Source organism: Heterodontus francisci, chromosome 18 (genome assembly GCF_036365525.1).
Source record: "Heterodontus francisci isolate sHetFra1 chromosome 18, sHetFra1.hap1, whole genome shotgun sequence".
Lineage (NCBI taxonomy): Eukaryota > Metazoa > Chordata > Chondrichthyes > Heterodontiformes > Heterodontidae > Heterodontus > Heterodontus francisci.
Window position 1 is genome coordinate 3,972,100 of NC_090388.1, and position 16,512 is coordinate 3,988,611.

General features: G+C 44.6%; 1 protein-coding gene across 2 annotated transcripts in view; it reads right to left on the reverse strand.

Annotated features, from left to right (window-relative positions):
• Positions 1-16,160, reverse strand: part of pawr (PRKC, apoptosis, WT1, regulator) — a 156,618-nt gene extending 140,458 nt beyond the window's left edge. The window contains exons 1-2 of one of the 2 annotated variants that reach the window (XM_068050107.1): positions 16,065-16,160; positions 15,009-15,681 (exon numbers count right to left, since the gene is read on the reverse strand). In XM_068050107.1, the coding sequence (XP_067906208.1) occupies positions 15,009-15,554 (546 nt within the window). In that variant the 5' untranslated portion in view covers positions 15,555-15,681; positions 16,065-16,160. Of the gene's footprint in view, positions 1-15,008; positions 15,682-15,872; positions 15,971-16,064 lie in introns of those variants that run through there. The other variant, XM_068050106.1, reaches the window with a different exon arrangement.
• Positions 16,161-16,512: the final 352 nt, after the last annotated feature.

Genomic DNA, 16,512 nt, shown 5'->3' on the forward strand with positions numbered 1-16,512 from the left:
TATCTTTAACTGTTTTATTTAACCACAGATGGCGGGTTCCACCCTTGGAATTTTTCTTTCTCATTGAAATGTATCTATTCTGTGTATTCTGAAATATTCTCTTAAATCTCTGCCACTGCATCTCTATTGACCGATCCCTTAACCTGATTTACCAGTTCACTTTTGCTGGCTCTGCTTTCATGCCCTCATAATTGCCCTTATTTAAGTTTAAAATACTAGTCTGGGACCCACTCTTCTCTCCCTCAAACTGAATATAAAATTCAATCATATTATGATTGCTCCTACCTAGGGGCGCCTTAACTATGAGGTCATAAATTAATCCTATCTCTTTGCACAATACCAGGTCTAGTATAGCCTGCTTTCTGGTTGGCTCAAGAACGTATTGTTCCAAGAAATTATCCCGAAAACATTCCACGTACTCCTCAGCTAGGCTACCTCTGCCCAACTGATTTTTCCAGTCTCTATGTAGGTTAAAATCCCCCATAATTATCACAGTACCTTTCTGACAAGCTGCCATGATTTCTTCCTTTATACCCCGTCCTACAGTCTGGTTAATGTTAGGTGGCCTGTACACCACTCCCACAAGTGACTTCTTGCCTTTATGATTTCTCATCTTTATCTAAACTGCTTCTACATCCTGATTTCCTGAACTTAGGTCATCCCTCGCTATTGCGCTAATACCATCATTAATTAACAGAGCAACCCCTCCACCTTTTCCTAGCTTCCTGTCTTTCCTAAATGCCGTGTACCCTTTGATATTCAGGTCCCAATCTATATCATCCTGCAGCCGTGTCTCTGTAATGGCTATCAGATCGTACTTATTTATTTCTATTTGCGCTGTCAGTTCATCTCAGTTTCGAATGCTACGTGCATTCAGATACAGAGCCTTTAGTTTTGTCCTTTTATTATTTTTGTAACCTCTAGCCTTATCTGTTGAGTTACTCTTATATTTGTACTCTCTGTCCCTTCCTGTCACAGTCTGTTTATCATTTCCCATATTAATACCTTTCTCTCTTGCCTCGTCTCTTCTCCTTGATTTACCATATCTTCCCAAATTTGATCCCTTGCCCGCAATCTCCAGTTTAAAACCCTCTCTACTTCCCTAGTTATGTGGCTTGCTAGAACACCAGCCCCAGCATGGTTAAGGTATAGACCGTCCCAACGGTATAGCCACCACTTTCCCCAGTACTGGTGCCAGTGCCCCATGAACTGGAACCCACTTCTACGACACCAATCTTTGAGCCACACATTAATTTCTCTAATCTTATTTGCCCTATGCCAATTTGCACATGCCTCAGATAATAATCCAGAGATTTGAGAACAACCCTTGCTTTTTCAACCTAACCTTGTAACTAAAATCCTCCAACCCTGGAACCATTCTGGTGCATCTCCTCTGCACTTTCTCAAGGACCCTCTAAGCTGCATGGCTGCGCAGCAACCCAAAGGTCCCACACAGGCCAAGCACAAGTCGGCCGCTTTCAATTACCACACAAGCACGGCCCAGCAAAAAATTTAAAGGGGCCACACGCTTAAACAAATTGTCCATGCTCCAAAAATAAATCAGCAGGAACATTGGTCCTCAATTTTGTTCTCCAGAGGAGCCTCATTTGTTGTTCCCAGATCTCAGTTAATGCAGCTAACAGCACACACAGAAACACACAACAGCAGGCAGGAGCTATCACCTTACAATCGTTATTTAACCTGACTTGGGGAAGTGCCTGGCTTCAACTCACTGGCTCCGCCATAAGTTCAGCATCAAAATTCAAACTAAAATTTTCAAGTACCCGGAGTGGGACCTTGAATCAGAGGAGAAGGTGCAACCTATTGAGAGGCAGCTGAGTCCTGAGGGACACATGAACAAGCAAGGACTACAATCATCAGAACCTGCACACTTCCAGTAGTTCTCCTCCCCACCCCTCCCCCCATACACCCAAAAAAGTGTTTTATTTTATGTGCTAACCAGCTTTTGGACATGTCTGGAAGTTGGGACTCAGCATGTGCATCTCCAATAGGAGCTTTAAACAGCAGAACAGAATTTAAGGATTGAAACTTGACAGTTTTGTGGTGGAATACAATTGCTGTCGGAAAGATATAGCAGAGTAAAAGCATCTGAGTTTCAGCAATGTGGGACATTTACAAGAAGTGCGGAGATGCGGTAAAAGGGGGCAGACTTAATTTCCGCATTCCTTACAGATAATGAATGAGGACACACCCGGGATACAAAGTCCAGCACCATTACAGATTGAATAATGAGGAGAACTCTAAACGGAAAGCATTCAGTGAGAGAGAAAAGAACTTTTTCCCTCTCCTTCACATTGAAAGAAATTATCCTTTGAGTAAGAGTCCAGTTTGTAAGAACAAGATGTTTTTAACACAAACATGGATTTGCTTTTGCATTTTTTCATTTCCCTCTTTGGCAGTCTTCATTCAGAGTTACTGAACATTCCCTTCAGCAAAGATAATAAGCTACAAGTAACAATTCTTTAAAAGATTTTAGTCCACTTGTTTGTCGCTTTTTAAAATGATTCATCCTTTGTAATATGGTTAGATAGGGAAGTTGTTCTGCACACAGATCCACATTCCCTCACCAGACCTCACAGTCCTGCCCAGTTTCTTCACATTTTCAAGCAAATCCTGGGATCTTCAATATCAGAAAGTTTCATATGGACATTTTCAAAAGGGATTTGGATTATATGCTTGAGAAAGAAAAATTTGCAGAGGTATGGGTAAACTCCCCTGACCCAAAGCTTCACCATCTCTTAGGAAGGCAGGCTTCCCAACCATTAATCCCTAAACTGCTGGCTCTTAAGTGTGGAGAGCAGTATTGGCTCTGTTATTATTGTGCTTTAATACAGATTTAAGATCTTTGGCAAAAGAACCAGAGAGGAGATGAGTATTTTTTTTTAGTGAATTGTGATCTGGAATGCACTGTCTGAAAGGGCGGTGGAAGCAGATCCAATAAAAACTTTTAAAAGGGAATTGGATAAATTCTTGAAGAGGGAAGAAAAAATTGCAGGGCAATGGGGTGAGAGCATGGGACTGGCTCTAATTGCATAGCTTTTTCAAAGCACTATAGGCCCAATTGCCTCCTCCTTTTTTAAAATTCTTTCATTCAATGTGGACGTCGCTGGCAAGGCCAGCATTTGTTGCCCATCCCTAATTACCCTTGAACTCAATGGCTTGCTAGGCCATTTCAGAGGGCAGTTAAGAGTCAACCACATTACTGTGGGTCTGTGGAGTCGCATGTAGGCCAGACCAGGTAAGGACAGCAGATTTCCTTCTGTAAAGGACATTAGTGAACCAGATGGGTTTTTACAACAATTGATAGCTTCATGGCACCATTACTGAGACTAGCTTTCAATTCCAGATTTTTTATTAATTAGTTGAGTTTATTTATTTAAAACAGCTGCCGTGGTGGGATGTGAACCCGTGTCCCCATGTCATTAGCCAGCGACATTACCCCCACCCCCTTCTGTGCTTTATGATTCTGTGAAAAATGCCCTAATGTCTGAATTTTGACCTGCTGATGAGAATTAATGTTTTGTTTGTTTATTCTCTGAATGTCAGCAAGCAAACAAAAAATTAATTTTCATCAGTTGGGTCAAACCAGGTTTCCTTCACTGAAGGGTGTCAGTGACCTAGTTGGGTATTCATGACAATCCAATTTCTTTATCACCTTTCTCTGGTGCCAGAAACTAGCAAATTCATTGAATTTGTGGCAGCAACTGAGAATTGGTTACCAGACAAGACCTATCAGCACACAGTCATAGATGCAGAACTTACATTTATATAGCACCTTTCACGACCTCAATGCCAATGACGTACTTTTGAAATGTAGTCACAGTTGTAAAGTAAAAAATGCAGCAGCCAATTTGCACACAGCAAAATCCCACAAACAGCAATGTGATGATGCACTTTTAGTGATGTTGATTGAGGAATCAATATTGCCCAGGACATTGAGGAAAGCTTCCCTGCTCTTCTTCAAAATAGTGTCATGGGATCTTTTATGTCCACCTAAGAGGACAGACAAGGCCTTGGTTTAACATCTCATCCCAAAGACAACACCTCTGACAGCGCAGCACTCCCTCAGTACTGCACTGGGAGTGTCAGCCTGGATATGTGCTCAAGTCTCTGGAATGGGACTGGAACCCACAACCATCTGAATCAGAGGCAAGTGTGCTACTCACTGAGCCATGACTGACACTGCTGCTTGATTTGCGTTTGTAGTAGAGCATGGCTACCCAACCCGAAGGGACCCGACAACATGTGTCGGACTCGGGTCGGGTTGCTTTTCTGGGACCGGCATTCGGGCTCGGGTCAAACACACTCTATCACCACCTCCGGTACATGGCTCCAATCTTAATGTACTTTTTAAACAACCTTTCAAGTCTAGTTCCAGTTTTTGTTGCTTATCTGCACAAGCTTAAAAAGTGAAAACCGAAGCTCAGTTAACTGAACATTCCGGTGGTCGGGCCAGGTCAGGCTCGGGTCAGATGTGGTTCTGTTGGGCTCGGATCGGACCAGGTCAGGCTCGGGTCAGATGTGGTCCTGTGGTTCTGTCGGGTCGGACCAGGTCAGGCTCGGGTCAGATGTGATTCTGTTGGGCTCGGGTCGGACCAAGTCAGGGTCGGGTCAGATGTGGTTCTGTTGGGCTTGGGTCGGACCAGGTCAGGCTCGGGTCAGATGTGGTTCTGTCGGGTTGGGTCGGACCAGGTCAGGCTCGGGTCAGATGTGGTTCTGTTGGGCTCGGGTCGGACCAGGTCAGGGTCGGGTCAGATGTGGTTCTGTTGGGCTCGGGTCAGATGTGGTTCTGTCGGGTTGGGTCGGACCAGGTCAGGCTCGGGTCAGATGTGGTTCTGTTGGGCTCGGGTCGGACCAGGTCAGGCTCGGGTCAGATGTGGTTCTGTCGGGTCGGACCAGGTCAGGCTCGGGTCAGATGTGGTTCTGTTGGGCCCGGGTCGGACCAGGTCAGGCTCGGGTCAGATGTGGTTCTGTCGGTCGGGTCGGACCAGGTCAGGCTCGGGTCAGATGTGGTTCTGTCGGGTCGGGTCGGACCAGGTCAGGCTCGGGTCAGATGTAGTTCTGTCGGGTCGGGTCGGGTCGGACCAGGTCAGGCTCGGGTCAGATGTGGTTCTGTTGGGCTCGGGTCGGACCAGGTCAGGCTCGGGTCAGATGTGGTTCTGTCGGGTCGGACCAGGTCAGGCTCGGGTCAGATGTGGTTCTGTTGGGCTCGGGTCGGACCAGGTCAGGCTCGGGTCAGATGTGGTTCTGTCGGTCGGGTCGGACCAGGTCAGGCTCGGGTCAGATGTGGTTCTGTCGGGTCGGGTCGGACCAGGTCAGGCTCGGGTCAGATGTAGTTCTGTCGGGTCGGGTCGGGTCGGACTAGGTCAGGCTCGGGTCAGATGTGGTTCTGTTGGGCTCGGGTCGGGTTTCATTTGCAGACTTGAGCCAGCCTTTAGTTTGCAGTAAGAAAGTCCAGATCTCCTTGACATCTGAAAACTAACACCATGGTCGATCTAGTGTTTGAGATTGATTGAGGTAGACAAAGAGAATGGGCATTTATTGAAAGAAAATTGGATCGATATTTGTGGAGAAGGAACAACTGAGTGATATTACTAGTTTTTAGGGCCAGGCAGATGAATGCAGAGGTTTTTTCTGACCCTGTATAATGTAATAATCAATTGGGGACAATTCAACTCAATGCACTTGGAGACTTGCCCATTTGGATGGGTGACAGAGTGATGGAGTCTGTAGCAAGTCCCAACAGAATCATGTTTTGCTTTTGTTTAAAAAAATAAGCCCCATACTGAGAGTGTGAGGCTTTGCTCCAAGTCAGTAGTTGCCAAATACTGGTAAGGCCTGATTAAAACACAGGCCTTTCTTGCTTGCTACTGCACCTTTGAGACTGAAACATTGGAAAAGGCCATTCAGCCCCTGGAGCCTGTCCCACCATTCAATCAGATCACAGATCAGTATCACAATCCAACTTTGTTCCATATCCCTTGATAGCCTTACCCAACCAAAATATACTGATCTCAGTCTTAAAAACTCCACTTGTCCCCCAGCTTTTTTGTGATGGGGGGGGGGGGGGGGGTGAGATGGTAGAGAAAGTGTCCCAGATTTCCACTAGCCTGTGTGTGAAAAAGGAGTGTTTTCTGAGTTTACTCCCAAATTCTCTACTTTGAAGATAAACCTCCTCAGCTGTGATACCCAATCAATTACTTTTTACATTTTAAACACCAAAGTTTGGAAGATTGAGGAGTGATCTAACTGAAGAGAATACAAGGCAGGTTTTTGCAACTGGTCCTCATAATTTACCCCACCAAGCTCCAGTATCATTCTGTGCTGAACCCCTACCAAGGCCAAAATCTCCTTCCTAAAGTGCATGTGCCGGATGGAGTCTGACCGGAACTGAACACAGTCACTCCAGATGGAGTCTGACCGGAACTGAACACAGTTACTCCGGATGGAGTCTGACCGGAACTGAATGCAGTTACTCCGGATGGAGTCTGATCGGAACCGAACGCAGTCACTCCGGATGGAGTCTGATCGGAACTGAACACAGTCACTCCGGATGGAGTCTGACCGGAACTGAACACAGTCACTCCGGATGGAGTCTGACCGGAACTGAACGCAATTACTCCGGATGGAGTCTGATCGGAACTGAACGCAGTCACTCCGGATGGAGTCTGACCGGAACTGAACACAGTCACTCCGGATGGAGTCTGACCGGAACTGAACACAGTCACTCCGGATGGAGTCTGACCGGAACTGAACAGTCACTCCGGATGGAGTCTGACCGGAACTGAACGCAGTTACTCCGGATGGAGTCTGATCAAGGTCTCTACAACTAAAGCAACCCTTCCTCCCCTTTATATTCCAGTCCCCTTGAGATAACATTCCAGAGACAGACACGAGTGGTGATAATTTAAAAGACTTTACCGAAAAGAGACAAAAACAAGATAAAAATGAGGAAGGATAATAAATCTCAAGGTGGGGGGGGGGGAGAGAGCGAAATGTAAACTGAAAATGGAAAATGGCAGTTCGAAGATTCAAGCAGCTTATCACTTAACATTAGCACTGTTTTTTTTACTGAAAGTATTACACAGGTCAAAAACACAGACAAATTTGATGGCTGGGATTTTGGGTGAGCAGAGAATGAACAGTGCCAGCCGTTTATTATACTTACGCTCATTCATGGACTTTCCATGGGATTTTGCACTGGAACCTGTTGTGATTAAGGAGCCATTTCAGTGCAACACCCTCTTACAGGGAATCTGAGATTTGAGTGAACATGTCTGAACCAGGTAATATCAGTTAGAATAGTGAATTCAATGTCAAATCAGGTACAGAAAGCAAAATAAAGACAGTCAAAGAATAAGTGGGCTAAAAGACTGATAAAGAGACAGATAGAAATAGTAAAAATATGATATTTAAATTATTGGAAATCTCCAACAATAATTAAAAGCTGAAGGAATGAGACGTCACACTTGTTAAAGTTAATTTTCAGGGCCAGAGGGGTTGTTTGGAAGTACCCAAGATGTATCAGACCACTGAAAAATTCACTTACACGGAAATGGATAAGCCCTAACTTTTTCTGACAAGTTCAGTGGGCATCTCCCGTCTAAGTGGGGATTTTGCTGACGATTGCACAATGTTCAGCACCATTCGCGACTCCTCAGATACTGAAGCAGTCAGTGTAGAAATGCAGCAAGACCTGGACAATATCCAGGCTTGGGCTGTTAAGTGGCAAGTAACATTCGCACCACACAAGTGCCAGGCAATGACCATCTCCAACAAGAGAGAATCTAACCATCTCCCCTTGACATTCAATGGCATTACCATTGCTGAATCCCCCACCATCAACATCCTAGGGGCTACCATTGACCAGAAACTGAACTGGAGTAGCCATATAAATACCGTGGCTACAAGAGCAGGTCAGAGGCTAGGAATCCTGAGGCGAGTAACTCACCTCCTGACTCCCCAGAGCCTGTTCACCATCTACAAGGCACAAGTCAGGAGTGTGATGGAATACTCTCCACTTGCCTGGATGGGTGCAGCTCCAACAACACTCAAGAAGCTCGACACCATCCAGGACAATGCAGACCGCTTGATTGGCACCCCATCCACAAACATTCACTCCCTCCACCACAGACGCACAGTGGCAGTAGTGTGTACCATCTACAAGATGCACTGCAGCAACGCACCAAGGCTCCTTAGACAGCGCCTTCCAAACCCGCGACCTCTGCCTAGAAAGACAAGGGCAGCAAATGCATGGGAACACCACCACTCCAAGTCACACACCATCCAGACTCGGAACTATATCGCTGTTCCTTCACTGTCGCTGGGTCAAAATCCTGGAATTCCCTTCCTAACAGCACTGTGGGTGTACCTACACCATATGGACTGCAACAGTTCAAGAAGGCAGCTCACCACCACCTTCTCATGGGCAATGAGGGATGGGCAATAAATGCTGGCCTGACTAGCGACGCCCACATCCCATGAAATGAATAAAAAAAAGTATAGCAACTTCATACCATTCCACGTGTTTCAATGGCCAATCTCTGGGCAACATAACACAGCTTCTGGAGCAGCAGGGCAACTGAGCCAGCAACTTCCTGATCTCTGCGTTTAACTGTGCATTTCCAGTCCAATTTACACTTTAACAACAACAAGCAATGATAACCTCACCATTATTTTAACTGCAAAATCCAGATCAACAGGTCATTTAAAAATAGACACAAAATTCAATTTTTAAATCCTACATTCTTTTTTAAACACTTTTGTCATTATTTTATTATAAGTTGGAGTTCGAGCTCCTAAAAAATTTTCAATATTTCAGGAGGGCCATTCGGCCCATCCCACTGCCCTACCCTTTCTCTATTTGCTCGGCAACAGATTGGGAAGTTAATGTTCTGAAAAGTTTGTAAGTTATGGGAAATGGTTACAAAGCAGTACGTGAAAATTAAACATAAAAGCCTCTAACCACTGCTGTTCTTTGGGTTGCTGAGAGGCTGGAAATGATTATTCTTCCAAAGCAAAACGTACATTATTAGTTAAAAAAAAAAGAACTGCACCACCAAAAAAACCCCATCACAACAAGCAATTTTCTCTCCCTTTATTGTTAGCATGACAAGCACTTTAAAATGTCAATAAGGGATTCCACTGCATCAGCTTATACAGCAGTCATCAAATATTCTGCATTATAACAGAGTGATAAAAAAAAAATCAACATCCTAATGGGCCTCAAAGTTCACCATGACATTGTGTAATTATGTCAGACAAGGTGTGACTACCTTTCATTTAATTGATCTCTGTCGCCTCACCCCAGCCCAAGGGCAAACAGGCAGCTCCATTACTAAAGGCCTCTGAAAATCCAACTCGAACTTGCAGATGTACAGCCCAGGCTTGCTCGCTCTATTTTACATGGTGGATTGAGAAGATAAAGTTTGCATCAAGAGTCAATGTGCGTGTGTGTTTATATCTCGTATGTCAACAAAGGTGATTAGGATCAGAGTAGTTGATAGACATAAATAGACCAAGATCCATCAAACTGGCTTCAGCCATCCTGGTAGTCACATGATTCAACAGTAAGAGTTGCTGACTCACACCTTGGAGGCAACAGATTGTGGATTTTAAGTGGGACGTTAAACCAAGGCCCCGTCTGCCCCCTCAGATGGGCATAAACGATCCCATGGGCACTATTTCGAAGAGGAACTGGGGAGTTCTCCCCAGTGCCCTGGTCCATATTCAACCCTCAACTAACATCAGTAAAACAGATTGTCTAATAATTCTCTCATTGCTATTTGTGGGAGCTTACTGTGCACAAATTGGCAACTGGGTTTCCTATATTATAACTGTAGTAACATTTCAAACGCACTGTGAAACACTTTGGGACGTCCTGAGATTGTGAACGGTGCTATATAAATGGAAGTCTTTCTTCTTCTTGCTTTTTAAACAGAAAGATGTTTACCTGGCACGCTCCTATTTTTATTGCAACTATAACATTGAAAAGACTGAAGATTATAGTCACTCCAAATAAAACTTGGCTACCCAACTAGACCAGACTACACGTGTCAGGTTCAGGTCGGGTTGAAATTCCGATTCCAGCATTCGGGCTTGGGTCAGATCGGGCTGGACACTGCTTCCGGGAAGTCACGGGATCAGGCTTACCCATGATTTCCCACAACTCCAGTTGCAGGAATAGCCTGCTGCCAGAATGGATGAAGGAGATTCGTGTCAGGTTGGGTCGGACGCCAAAAAAAATTAAAGGGCTTGGCCCAGGTTCGGGTTGGCTGTGGTCGAGTCGGGCCGGGGTCGGGTTTTTATACCCGAGCCGGGCTTTAACTCCGTATAGACTCCAAATTGGTGGAGAGTAGTTAATACAGAGGAGTGCTGTGACACAATAAAGATATTAATAAACTTGCAGAATGGGAGTGTAGTTGGCAAAAGAATTTCAATACTGATAAGTGTGAGCTAATACATTTTGGTAGGAAGAATAGGGAGGCCACATACCACTTGGAAAGTAAGAGTCTAAATGGGGTAAAGGATCTGGGGGTACAGATACTCACTAAAAGGGGTAAAGGATCTGGAGGTACAGATACTTACTAAATGGGGTAAAGGATCTGGGGGTACAGATACTCACTAAAAGTGGTAAAGGATCTGGAGGTACAGATACTTACTAAATGGGGTAAAGGATCTGTGGGTACAGATACTTACTAAATGGGGTAAAGGATCTGGGGGTACAGATACTTACTAAATGGGGTAAAGGAACTGGGGGTACAGATACTCACTAAATGGGGTAAAGGATCTGGAGGTACAGATACTCACTAAATGGGGTAAAGGATCTGGAGGTACAGATACTTACTAAATGGGGTAAAGGATCTGGGGGTACAGATACTCACTAAATGGGGTAAAGGATCTGGGGGTACAGATACTCACTAAATGGGGTAAAGGATCTGGGGGTACAGATACTCACTAAAAGTAGTGGCACAGGTTAATAAGGCCTTAAAAAGCAAACAAAGCACTGGGCTTCATTTCTGGAGGGATAGAACTGATCAGGGATGGTATGTTAAACTTGTATGGAACCTTGCTCAGACTACACTTGGGAGTACTATGAACAGTTCTGGTCTCTATATTATGAAAGAATATAGAAGCACTGGAGAAAGTGCATAAAAAGATTTATTTGGTTGATGCCACAACTGAGAGGGTATACATATCATGAAAGATTGAACAGCCTGAGGCTCTTTTCTATTAAAAAACTGACGGGTGACCTAATAGGAGTCCTAAAGATTATGAAAGGATTTGATGGAGCTGATGTACAGAAGTGCACTTGCAAGGGAACTCACTAATATAGCCAATTGGGAATTCAGGAGAATTTCTTTTACCCAGAGAGTGATGAGAGTCTAGAACTCACTGCCCTGTGGAGTGGTTGAGGTGAATAGCATAGATACATTGAAGGGGAACCCAGATAAGCATAGGAAGAAGAAAGAAATTGGTTATCTTGATAGGGTGATATGAAATGGAGCTGGAGGAGGCTCGTGTGGAGCATTAACACTGGCATGTTTCTGCTGGAAATTCTATGTGACCCACACTCTTCCAAAAATGTACAAAGACCCTTACAAATTCTACCAAAGCTAAATATTCAAAGTTTTATTGCAAGTTAAAAAAAAAGCATTGTCTCGATTAATTACACACAGCATTGCTCAAATGGTTGCATATTGTGAAATCTCTAGATATTTTTGGTCATTTCCAAATAGATACTGCAAACTCCAGGGTATAATACACATCCTAATGACAGCAATGCACAATGCTCTCATTCAAGCCACATAAACAGTGGACAATTAACACCTGCACAGCACATAAATCTAAACTTCAGCAGGTCTTAATCTGAATTGTGGCTACACAAAGCAAAATTATTTTGGGAACCAGTTGGAGATTGCAACAAAAAGACTACAAAGTAAAAAGGGTTTTTGGAAAAAGATTTGAATATAAGTATTAAAATAATGTGAAGGAAAATTTTTTTAGACAAGACATTGTCATTGTTAAAACGCACACTTTTAGAATGAGAAATTAGTAACATTTTCAAATCTATGATATATTTAATCTATAGTGACAACAATCTTGAAAAATTAACACCCATGCATTCTATCACCAGTGCATAAGTACATGTACTTGTAATTGCCTCCACAAATGAAATCAATTAAATAAGGATGCTAAAATCTTCAACTTCTTAGTTAAGACGAAGATATCATACACCATAATGACATATAACCTACCCTTGGTAATTCAAAGTCAAAGAAATCAAACCGCTTAACAATTTGAATTAACAATGTAAAGAACGCAAAGTGGAAATTTAGTGTTAAAAAGTTAAATTATCGGGTAGTGTCAGCCATGGTTCAGTGAGATCACAAAATCCAGGCTCACATCCCAATGCAGTACTGAGGGGGTACTGCACTGTTGGAGGTGCTGTCTTTTGCAGGCCCTGCTGCCCTCTCAGGTGGATGTGAAAGACCCTGTGGCACCATATCTTAGATGAGCAGGGGAGATCTTCCCGGGTGTCCTAGCCAATGTTTATCCCTCAACTAAAGTCGCTAAAATAGATCATCGGGTCATTATCATATTGCTGTTTGTGGGAGCTTGCTGTGCACAAATAAGCTGCCGTGTTTCCTGCAACAGTTTCCGCACTTCATTGGCAGTGAAACGCTTTGGGGTGTCCTGAGGATGTGAAACCTTTCACAGAGTGTTTCATCGCCAATGAAGTGCTTTTTGAAGTGCGATCACTGTTGTAATGTCGGATTAATTATCTTTCTATTTCAATGAAGAAACTTTGAATTAAGAGGATTAGACGATATGCCTACACGCTGAATGAGCAACAGATACATTTCAGCAATACCTGTGCTGATCTCACACTTGCTTAGCTGCTACACTTGGCTGCTGTTCCTTACAGTAGGAAATGAAAACAAATGAAGCACCTTGGGACGTTGTATTTAGTTTTCTTTTTCTTTTGGGCCTCCTTATCTCGAGAGACAATGGATACGCGCCTGGAGGTGGTCAGTGGTTTGTGAAGCAGCGCCTGGAGTGGCTATAAAGGCCAATTCTGGAGTGACAGGCTCTTCCACAGGTGCTGCAGAGAAATTTGTTTGTTGGGGCTGTTGCACAGTTGGCTCTCCCCTTGCGCCTCTGTCTTTTTTCCTGCCAACTACTAAGTCTCTTCGACTCGCCACAATTTAGCCCTGTCTTTATGGCTGCCCGCCAGCTCTGGCGAATGCTGGCAACTGACTCCCACGACTTGTGATCAATGTCACACGATTTCATGTCGCGTTTGCAGACGTCTTTATAACGGAGACATGGACGGCCGGTGGGTCTGATACCAGTGGCCAGCTCGCTGTACAATGTGTCTTTGGGGATCCTGCCATCTTCCATGCGGCTCACATGGCCAAGCCATCTCAAGCGCCGCTGACTCAGTAGTGTGTATAAGCTGGGGATGTTGGCCGCTTCAAGGACTTCTGTGTTTCTGTGTTTAGTTTAAGGCGTTATATAATTACAAGTAGTTGTTGCATAAAGAATTGTTTTGTACAGCATTGCACCATGCCCAAAGTAGCTGGCATAATGACGACTTTGTGTACAGTAATAACATGCATTTCTGTCAATCGCTCTTTATTTATGTGTACACATACACTGTGGGTCTGAAATTATACATTGCAATGTTAAACAATACACAGAATTCACCGCCCTCACCAAACACTGCATTACCCCCCACCCCCACGCAACCCCACCCCACCCCCGACTCAGTTAACAAAAGAAACAGGTGCCTCGGGGCAAAGACATGAATTTTGCTCATCAAAAAAATCAAACATTTCCATGTCAAATGTTAACTCAACAATTCATCAATTATTTAGAAACCTTTGAAATAAAGGTTATAACACTGATTTTTTTGTTACTGCTTTATATGGTGGAATTGCTAAAAGTTAATAACTTCCTGGAGGCTGAGATAAACCTGGTTGGGATTATCTAGCTGTTACAGCCTTCTCCTGTATCTACAGAGATTCAAACATTTTAAAGACTTGGATAATCCCCATTTCTCCCTAAATTAAACTAAAAAGAGTGTACAGGCAGAAAGCAAAGCAAAGGATAATTAAAGCAAGCAGAGGGTTAAATGCATTTGCTTCAGCATCAATAGTAGCTGCAAATTATCAGGTCACGATACTGGATTCTCCACTTTGATCACTTTGTTACCCAGTCTTATTGCAAAAAATACACTAAAAAATCTCACTAAAAGTTTAACAAGCTAGAGAAATGGTAGCTTTGCTTTAAGTATAAACAAATAAATTATACTGACAATATAAAGAGGGAACTTGCAATTATAATGCACCTTTCACAACTTCGGGATATTATACAGCACACTGTAGCCAATTAGGCACTTTCTGAAGTTTAGATATTGTTGTAGTGGAGGAAGCACAGCAGCCAATTTGTGCACAGCAAGCTCCCACAAACAGCAATGTGATAAATGATGGGCCAATCTGTTTTAAATATGTTGGCAAAAAAAATCTCATGTGGCATTGGAGATAGGGACCCAGGAAGTCCAGGTGAAGCAGGGATCAATTATATAAATGGAATTCAGTCCCTGTTTTAATCATCATACATTCAGCCCTTACTGTTATATTGCTATTACAGAACCCTATGCATAACCATATATAGATCATAAATCTATAAGTGAAAATCTCTAAGAATCTAAAAGCAACTTTCAAAAGGAAACTGGATATGTACGTAAGAGTAGAGGGAGTAGGATTAATTGGATAGCCCTGGCACAATGAGCTGAATAGCCACCTGTGCAGCAGTCTGTGATAAAGTTGTTGATACACACCCAGGTTTTGGGTTGGTTTTGATGCCAGGACAATGATAACTGGGTGGGGGCCCCATAACCAGCTGCTAAGAAGTGGTAAGTTGTGACAGCCCAGGCCAAGTGGGTACTGGGGGTACGGTGAGTGTGCCAAGGGCACTCTTACCTCAGTGGATGGGATGTTGACCACACCGGTGGAGCGTCTCTTCTCCCTCAGTTTCCTCTTTTCGATTTGTCCTTTACCTTTCCTGGCACTGGGGCCCGAGCTTTTCATCTTGTCCTTGTTCTTGGTGCAGGTGGGAGGCGAGGAAGCAGCAGCAGTAGCGGCGGCGGGCGGCATCTCCGCCTCAAGATCGCAAGCTTCGGCGGGTGAATTTCTGGCGCCGCTTTCGTTGCTTTTAGCGGCGCCGCTCCCGTCCTCGTCCAAGCGCTTGGGAGCGGGAGCGGGAGCCGCCGACCTGACGCCCCCGGCGCCTGTTGTAAGCGGCGGAGCTGCCGCCCGTTCCCCGCCACCGCCGTTATTATTGAGCTCGGCGGGCGGTGCTGCGCCGTTACGGCTCGACCCGGACTCGGCGTTATTCGCGCCGGCGGAGTTGGCGTTATTGGCGCCGGTGGCGGCGGCGAAGCGAGCGCGCATCTTCTCCCGCTTGGCTTTCCATTCTTCCAGAAAGTCAGTGGTATTCCCGGGAGGTCGGTAACCCCCGCTCGCCATAACCACAACTTCTCCAAAAGTATTACCAACTCCACTAAAAAGTTCTTCTAAAAACAAAGTTTCTTTTGTCGCTCACTCCTTTAAAAAGACAAACATTCCGCAAGTAATGGGAAGGAAAGGAGGTGAACTGGAAAACACAAAAAATAATAAACAATGAATAAACTTCACAAAGAGAGAGAGAGAGAGACATACAATTGTTGATGAAACTTCTCAAACTCCGCTCAGACTCTCTCCCAGCACGAAGTGAAACTTGCTGCAAAGTTTCTCTCCTTGTCTCTGGAACTTGTTCCCTCCCCCGGGATACCGACACCTCCCTACCTGCTGCCGCCGCCCAGCTCACTCCCTGCCCGGGCTCCCGCTCTCTCCTTCTCCCCGGGATGAGGCCGGAAGGGCTGAACCAGCGGTACCGAGTCCCAGAGCGCAGCCGCACCGCCCCCTCCCTCCCTCCCTCCCTCCCGCAGGCAGAGACACCTCCCCCGGGGATGCGGCCACTCTCCCTCGTCCCTGTACCTGCGGAGACAGCGAGGAGGAGGAGGAGGAGCAGGTAGCTCCCCAGCAAACCGCACTCCTGCTGATTCAGCAACTCCACTGTATGCTTTCAGCACCACTCAGGGCATTTATTCACAACTCCAGCCACTGACAAAGACATTTCACGCATTGTCGGAGCTCAGCTTTGGCTGATTAAAGCCTTGAAGTGAGATCTCTCCCTCCCCCCCTCACCTCCACTGGGCAGAGAGAGAAACTGAAACACAAGCGCCAGACAGGGAAAGTAGAAAGGTCACTTTTTACAATATGCACAACTTAAAAGTACTTTAACTTATTATCTTTAATATTCTTCCTGTAAGAAAAAGTAGCAACCGTAAGAATGGATTCGAAATTATTTAAGTTAGAGATAATAAAAAAAGAACTTACACATAACGTCAATCATTCCTTAACCTAACATTGTCCAAATGTGTAT